Genomic DNA, 8,961 nt, shown 5'->3' on the forward strand with positions numbered 1-8,961 from the left:
CTCCATCCATCCATCCATCCATCCATCCATCCATCCATCCATCCATCCATCCATCCATCCATCCATCCATCCATCCATCATCTTCTGCTTGTTCCGAAGACAGTCGTGGGGGCAACAGCTGGAGCAGGGAGTCCCAGACATTTCTTTCCACAGCCACCTCTTCCAGCTCTTCTGGGAGGATTCCAAGGTGTCCCCAGACCAACCCAGTGATAGTCTCTCCAGTGTGTCCTGGGTCTTCCTCGGGATCTCCTTCCAGTTGGCCATACCCGAAGCACCTCCCTAGGGAGGCGCCCCGGGGGCATCCTTACCAGATGCCTGAACCACCTCAGCTGGCTCCTCTCGATGTGGAGGAGCAGCGGCTTTACTCTGAGTCTCTTCTGGATAACTGAATTTCTCACCCTATCTGTAAGGGAGAGTCCAGCTACTCGGTGGAGGAAACATTTCAACCACCTGTATCCACTATCTCATTCTTTCATTCACTACCCAGAGCTCATGACCATAGGTGAGGGTAGGAACGTAGCCTGACCAGTAAACAGAGCTTTGCCTTACAGCTCAGTTACCTCTTCACCACAACGGACTGGTACAGAGTCCACAATACTGCAGATGCTGCATCAATCCATCTGCCAATCTCACACTCCATTCTCCCCTCACTTGTGAACAAAACCCCAAGATACTTGAACTCCTCTACTTGAGGAAGAGCCTCACCCTCAACCTGAAGAGAGCATTCCACCCTTTTCCGTTTCAGGACCATGGTCTCAGATTTGGAGGTGCTGATTCTCATCCCAGCCTCTTCACACTCAGTTGCGAACTGCTCCAGTGAGAACTGAAGATCACGGCATGATGACGCCAACAGGACCACATCATCTGAAAAGAGCAGAGATGGAATCCTGAGGCCACCAAACCAGAAACCCTCCGCCAGCTGGCTGCACCGAGAAATTCTGTCTATTTTTTCATTTACCCTTTATTTATACATGTAGTCTCCTTGAGTCACGAGAACTCATTTTCATGTGAGACCTGTTTTTGGGAGCAGATGGAATTCTGTCCATAAAAGTTATGAACAGAATCAGCAGCCCTGGCGGAGTCCAACTCCCAACCTGAAGGGATCTGACTTGCTACCAGCAATGCAAACCAAACTCTCACACCACTTGTATAGGGACTGAACAGCCTGTAGCAACGGGCCCCCAATCCCTTACTCATGGAGCACCCCCCCCCACAGTGTACCCCGAGGAACACGGTCGAATGCCTTCTCCAAGTCCACAAAACATGTAGACTGGATGGGCAAACTCCCATGACCCCTCAAGGATCTTAGTGAGGGTAAAGAGCTGATCCAATCTTCCACAGCCAGGACAGAATCTATATCGTTCCTCCTGGATCTGAGGTTCGACTAACGATCAGACTCACTTCTCCAATACCTCTGAATAGACCTTACCAGTGTTTTGTTACATACTGTATATATTTTAAATAAGGCAAAGTTAGTTTGTAAGATATCTATATCTTAATAATAGTGACAAACAAACTAATCTACACTATTTTAAATAGCTTTCAAAGAGTTGCTGGGGTTGTTCCATAATTTATGATAATAAACATAAAAGTCTGATCTACTTATTTAGATTTTTTTTATCTTAATCTTGAAATGAAAACTAAACCAAAAATAAATCCGTCTAACTGGTGTTATGATGCTGCTGTAGGTGTTTTCCAAGTTAAAGTTCAGAGTTTGTCTTTAGCATTTGATGTCAAAAACTTTTATGTTTTGGTCTTGTAGTTATTATTTTGACTTGTGGATTCAGAACCTTTTCATGTTCATAACAGAAAAGTTTCAGTTTCAGCTGTAAATGTACTTTGCTGCTGCTTTGTCACATCTGGTCTTTGTTGTTCTGCACACCTGTTTTTCATGCTCATTACCTTCCTGTGTGCAAATACTCCTAAAACTTTTCTATGTTACACAAATGTTGTGTTTTATAAACCTTACAGTTGTTTTTTGTGGCGACTGTTTAGATTACAGTAAGAAGTCATCAATTAAATATTCAGTCATTGCAGAACACATGTTTTTTTGGAGTTTGCTCACAAAAAAAAACCTAAAACATTTTCACCACATCTTTTGCCCTGGTACAAAATTATCAGCTAATTTGTTTTCAGTGTGGTCATATCAAAATATCAAGCTGTCATAAATGGGTGGAGATATTTAAATCATTGGTGTTACCAATAGTTGCCTCCAAAAAAGGCTTGCAGCAACCATTGCTTTACATTAAATTGCCTCACTTGAAATTAAATTGCTGATGAGATAATTAAACAGTTTTCCAAATCACCACCAGCCCAAGGTTAGAGGTTCAGCTGTGTATGTTCGAGTGTCCATCAAGCTCCAGGATTGTTTATTTCTTGAGCCACATAAATTTGCAATTAGTTCAGACGTACAACATCAGCAGCAGGTGAGTGTGAACGCATCTGAGGCAAAGACTTTAGGACAACTAAATGACAAGAAGGGAAACAAAAATCTTTATTTTATTTTTTTAATTCACCAAGGACAGACTAAAAATCTGCAGGGAGCACGCAGACTTATCAGCAGAAGAAAAAAATCCTCCTGATCAGTCCTCGTTTATTAGTTTGGAGCTTATGGAAAATCTTTTGTCCAGAGAAGAAAAGACAAATTCTACCACAGGTTCTGTCACACCAACGAGTGGAGCATCCTATCAATGTTCCACATGTTGCTCCTCACCCAACGTACCAAGCTTATGCACGGTTCAACCCAGGAACACTGCCGTGAATAAATAGTGGTGTCAACGTTTTCTCCAAGAGCACCTTCTTTTAACAATCAAGGAACAATTTCTTGATTTCTGAGGATTTTCCAGTGCGATGGGCCACCATGTCACAACATAAACCATTACAACAAAGTGGCTCACAGAATATATCACCAACATTTTTGATCATCTTTGATTTGAACCCTTTTAAGATCTTATGGATCACATTCAAATACTGGCAGAATGGCCAAATCAGATATGAGCTAAAATTCAAATCTGATTAAAATACACCACAGAATAAAAAGTGTTCATAGTTTAAATAACGGGCAACAAACAGCGACATGTGTTGCAAACCACAGGGTTGGTCCAGTCAAGATGTGTCAACCAGATACTATATTTAAGTTCTGCTTGTAAATAGTGGACATAATTTTTACGAAGCAGCAGATAATGTCTGGACTTAAATCCAGAACCATTTGCCGACATTATACCACGATTTCCAAGTTGATCTTGGTGGGAAGTGTTTGTGTAGGTGAGTCTAACGCGACCTGTGGAAGTAGAATGCTGACTCACCAAGAACCTGTCAAGATATTTAAATCTGATATGGTAGCTGGCCCGCCACCACCAAAATGACTGGTTTTTACAGCATCTCTCAGTGATTGAGTGGGTTGCCATAGTGATAAGTGGGTTTCCCTGGAGATAAGCATTCTGCTGATGGACAGAAGATGTTAGAGAGTGGAGGGGAGGGAGGACTGATAAGAAATCTTTTCGGTTTTATCTGCAGTCGCTGTCAACGACTATTTTTTTCTCTTCTTTTGTCTTTCTATATATTAGTTTTGTTCTATCAACAGTGTTATTAGACAAAGATGGCAAGGTCTTCATTGAGTCTGATTGGTCATGCCCAGGTCACCTCCTGGTCAAATCTGTAGACACACATTAGGACAAACACAGCCACACACAGAGTGTCTTTGCTTTGACAGAGGCGTCAGACTGTGTCCAATCAATTTAGTGCTTGGCCTGCTATAGACATGCACTGGTAATCAGTGAAACCATCACTGTGTTTGAACTCTGTCTCTTTGTCTTACTGTTTGATTGGGGTGCTTTAATGAAAGCTGGTGAAAGAGAGCAGAGGACAGGGAGATTAAAATTGAAGTCTCACCCTGTGTGTCTTTCTCTTTCACTTTGAGGTGTGTGTGTGTGTTTGCCCGCTCTTCCACTCCTCTTGTTGGGGACGTTACGTGCCTCGTGTCTTAACTAGAGGAACAACAGTTGGCCATGAATCCTAAGTTTGCTCCTTTCTGCACCTCCTTCCTCTCCTTTCTCATTCTCCATACCCTGCTACCTTTTCATCCCACTCTATGGTTGTATGTAGAGGTTCCCATGGCAACGCTGAGCCCATCCAAAGTGACCGTAAAGGAAGGGGAGAACGTGGAACTGTCCTGTACCACCTCTGGTGTGCCCTCGCCTGAGCTGATCTGGAACATGGTGCTGGTCTCCAACTATGAGGTTAGCTCACACCCAAACACCCACACCAGTGCAGTTGTGTTATCAATGTTGTGACTGTGTGTAAAAGCCAAATATTTTGGGTACTCATTTACAATAAGGCTCCCCTTATAGATGGTTTATAAATAGTTTATAGATACATTATTAATCCCTCTATAAACACTTTATAAATAATTAATAACTGCTTATTATGCATTAATTAAGAGTGACAAAGACAAAATTGACCAGTTTCTTGCCAAATAGCGAGCCAAATCTGTTAATTTATATATTTCATCTAGAGTTGTTGTATTAAACATTTCAAACTAAGTTTATACCTTGTAACCCCAATAAGCATTTGTAAACCAATTTTTTTAGCATATAATATTGTACTTTATCACTGCATTATAAGTATCTACAATTAATATTATATGCTAAAATACATAGTTTTACAAATACTTATTGTGCTTATAAGTTAATTACTTAGTCTGAAATGTTTGCAGATGACCGCTGGTTCTGAGCCTGGTTCTGCTAAAAGGTTCTTCTTCATGAGATAGTTTTTCCTTTCCACTGTCGCCTTCATGCTTGCTCAAGATGAGAGTTCTGCGATGGAGTTAAATTCAAAGCAGTCTGCTCCTCAGATAAATAGTGTTAACTTCTTATTTTTATATATGAATGTTTCTGTTCAGTGCCCTGAGATGACTTCTGTTGTGACTTGGCGCTATATAAATAAACTGAATTGAATTTAATATAACAACTCTAGATGAAAGATACAGGTGAACAGATTTGGCTCACTGGCAAGAAACTGGTCAATTTTGTCTCTCTGTCACACTTAATTAATGCATAATAAACAATTATTAATTATTTAAAGTGTTTATAGAGGAATTAATAGCATATCTATTTATTAGCCATCTATAAGGGGAGCCTTATTGTAAAGTGGTACCATATTTTGCATGCAAAAGGAGAATTTATCAAGGTGATAGTTCCAATATTTTCAAGTGGGCGAAAGGTTAGACACAACATCATACTGTCCAAATGTTTTTTTTTTCAAAAGATACATTTGAAACTTTTAAATCTTTTCAGTGTTTGTTTAGATTGTGGTTATTTTCAAGTGCAAATAGCAGAAGGCAGTTTAGCCCTTCAAGTGAAGTGTACTAACATTTCTGCTGAAGTAAATGTGCAATGCTTAAATTGGTGGTGATGTATTAGTTTATACAATAATGCTTGCATAAAAAAAAAAGACGTTTTTGAAGTTTAGGTTGTTTTGAGATTACAGCACTCCACTTCTATCTTTAAACATTCTTTTAACACTAATATTCCAAACAGATGTTTTTCAAAGAAACCTTTTCACAGAATCCTGCTTCATTATGTTTGAACTGTCTTTTTAATAATGTTTGCCGTTTGCAACTTTTCCAGTTGTTCACAAAGTCAGTTATTAAAGAAGTGAACATTATCTTTTTTATTGAAATGATAGGGTTCAACATTTATTGATCTACTGATGTTTATAAAAACAAAACAAACAAAATTATACTCTAACATTGGTATTTATTTGAGGCAAAGCATGAGTAACATTTATGCAGTGTTGTGCAAGTTACCGATTTCAAAGCTCCGCTCATATAGAATGAAACCGAGATAGTTCATGTTCAAAGCTCACCACTTAAAAATATGAACTTAATAAAAAACCCTAAACCTTATTATGTTTAGATGGCTTCACGTGTTCACTTACATATTAATTGTGCTACGAAAAGTCATATTTATGACCTGATTATCATTTGTTTGCTCCTCTCCCTTGTTCTGCGTTCACATACATTTTATACTGATCAAACTCTTTGTAAAATTGCTTTTATTCATATTTTTTTACTCAGAAAAAATATATAAATCTAAAATTCTGACTGAAAAGTGGGTCGTAAGCCATGTTCAAACCACTACAAGCTCGACGCTCTTGCTTTAAAAGAATCTTGATTTTTATTTAAGCACAATTTCAGCAGATACCCCCCCCCCCCCCCCCCCATCTATTGTGGAACATCATTTTAAAATAACACCACAGATTAATTCACACAAAGAGGTTATGATCATTTTATTGCCTTCTTTTTGTTTCGCAGATCGCAACGTCAGGCCAGATTTCGGTGATGCGGCTGTCCAACCTGTCGTCGCTGGATCACAACAGTAAAATCACCTGCTCAGCTGAAAACATTGTTGGAGGGAGGGAGTCGTCTCTGCTGCTTGATATCCTCTGTACGTTTACCATCTGCTCCAATTAAAAGAAGATTAACATGTCTAAACAGTAAAACCTGACAAGCCTCCAGTTCCTATTTAGATTTGCTCGACTTCACACAGTTTCTCTAAAACTTTACTTTTTCCTCCATATTTTCAGTTCCTCCTAAAATCACAAAACTGAGTGATGCAATCTCCGACCATCACTGGTGTATCCCCTTCAGCGTGGCAGGTATGAAAAAAATCCCACACAGTAATCTCATTTAGTTACATTTTGATGTTATTTATCATCCTCGTCCTAAGCCTGTGTGTGTTAATGCAGCATTAGCAAAATACTTCATGAACAGTGGATGCATTTTATAAACATTTCTGTAAAGTAACCACTGATTACACATTTACAACTGAATGGATTTAGGAGTCAATCAAATTCAAAACAGCTGCTGATACTTTGAATTCTACACATTGTGTGACATCTTTGTGTAAAAAAACAACATCTATTGGATTCAACCCCGTTTTTGTTGGTAAAATATTTTACAAACTAAAGTAGTCCCTCGTTTATTGTGGGTGCTTGGTTCCGAACCCCCAGCAGTAAGTGAAATTCCACAAAGTAGCAACATTATATTTATTTTAGTATTTATATGTATTTTAAGTCTTTAGAAACCTTTTGCACATGGTTGCATTGTTCTAAATGCTTGAACCTACATTATTTTAACAACATACGTATATGTAGCTACAAAATTTTAGGTACCAACCGGACTCTGCAGAACCCAGCAACAGCTCTCGGTGCCGTCCAACTTTGTTCTGGTCTGACTCGGATCGCTTCTGTAGACCTACCCTACAGCAATGACGCTCACAATCAATGTTCTTGACTCTTAAACCTACTAATTTTAACAACATACTTAAATGTAGCTAATAAATTTTACTTACAAGGGTGTCCCCACAGAGGTCTACATGGACCGGCAAGGAGTTCTTGGGTTCACTGCTGAGTCTGGAGGTCTGGTTATGGTCCAGTTCAGTGCAGCGCTAGAGTGCTGGGGGGGACCTTTGGTTGGCCAGCGCGGGTCTAAGTCTGGATGAAAAAAGTCCCGATGTGCTTTAGAAACTACTTGGGACCTTTGGCGCGTGTCTCCGCTCGGAAGTCCTCTTGCGTGGACTACCAGCTCTCAAGATTTACCAATGGGTCTGGAGGTCTGGTCCTGCACTGGTTCTGCTCCGCTTCTGCTCTGGTTCGGTGGGTTCAGTGCGGCTTCTCTGCATCCGCTGGGTGCTGATCAGATCAAAACTTTACCTCTGTTTTTTCAGCAGAAGGAAACGGGGCTTCTGTTGCCTTTTGGGAAATGCGGTCGTTATGAGCGGGAATACAGTGTAGGCTTACTGAGAGAAACTACAAAATGGCGGCGCCTGTCAGAAGTATTTTATTTTTTCATTAACTTTTTATTGTACAGTACTTTATCCAATACTGTCCCAGTCACATGAATAATATTACAATTGATAATTATGTGTCCTGTGCAATTTTTAAAAATATTTATTTATTTATTTTTGGTTGTACAATATTATGGACTGTACATCCACAAACAGCAATAGAGCAAGTCCGCGAAAGTCAAACCGTGAAGTAGCGAGGGACTACTGTACTACACAAATTTTAATGAAAGCTTCAGAACATAATCCCTGGATGCACATCTACAACTGAATAACTTTTGGAGTTAACTCAGTTCAAGATGGCCACTAAAGCTAATCAACCTTAGCTAGCTCAAACCACTCATTTCACAGACATTGAGCTAATTTTGATGTGATTGTAGCAGAGAGTCATCCTTCACATCTATTTCGAGTTCTAATGGATCATGCACGATTTTGCAATATCGCACGAGATTAAGCATAGTCGTTTACAAAGTTTGACCAAAACAGCTCAAGCTTAGTTTCTTCTCAATTTAAATGTCTTTTGTTTAAAACTCAAGCATGAAAGGCGACAGGTGACATGCGTTCCTTCAAGAAATGCTAGATCTTTTTATGCTTAATTGAACAAATTCACAGTCATAATAGCACAAATATAAAATGTTCTGCTACTGAGATATGGTGAACCAAATTAAAATCACTCATTTGTTTTAATATATGTACTTTATGTACTTTACAGCAAACCCCCAGCCTGATTTTCAGTGGTATCGGGATAATAAGGAGGTGGAGGAGGGCAACTACATCATGACAATGATCCATGACGTCACAGAGAGAGAATACCACGGCTGTCTGCAGCTGGACAACCCTACACACATCTTCAACGGGATGTACACGCTGGTGGTTCGAAACGCATACGGCTCAGACCAAAAGCAGGTCCAAGCTCACTTCATGGAACAGCCCTGGGATGGTGAGGAGCAAAACTCACTTATTCTCTGTTTTACTTTATCATATTGGACTTATATCCTGGAGCAAACTCATTTTTTTTTATTTGGAAAGAAAAGGCACAAAAAAAAAAATAAGTTTGATCCAGGCTAGTAGTCCAATGTGATAAAGTAAAACAGAGGATAAGGCAGTTTTTCTCCTC

General features: G+C 39.6%; 1 protein-coding gene across 1 annotated transcript in view; it reads left to right on the forward strand.

Annotated features, from left to right (window-relative positions):
• The window catches only part of ntrk2a (neurotrophic tyrosine kinase, receptor, type 2a), a 90,930-nt gene that overhangs the window by 13,287 nt on the left and 68,682 nt on the right, over positions 1-8,961 (forward strand). Inside the window, exons 6-9 of the mRNA XM_037680069.1 lie at positions 4,105-4,238; positions 6,314-6,446; positions 6,586-6,657; positions 8,557-8,784. Of these exons, the coding sequence (XP_037535997.1) occupies positions 4,105-4,238; positions 6,314-6,446; positions 6,586-6,657; positions 8,557-8,784 (567 nt within the window). The remainder of the gene's footprint in view (positions 1-4,104; positions 4,239-6,313; positions 6,447-6,585; positions 6,658-8,556; positions 8,785-8,961) is intronic.

The sequence above is a fragment of the Nematolebias whitei genome, chromosome 8, assembly GCF_014905685.2.
Source record: "Nematolebias whitei isolate Nwh7 chromosome 8, NemWhi1, whole genome shotgun sequence".
Taxonomy (NCBI): domain Eukaryota; kingdom Metazoa; phylum Chordata; class Actinopteri; order Cyprinodontiformes; family Rivulidae; genus Nematolebias; species Nematolebias whitei.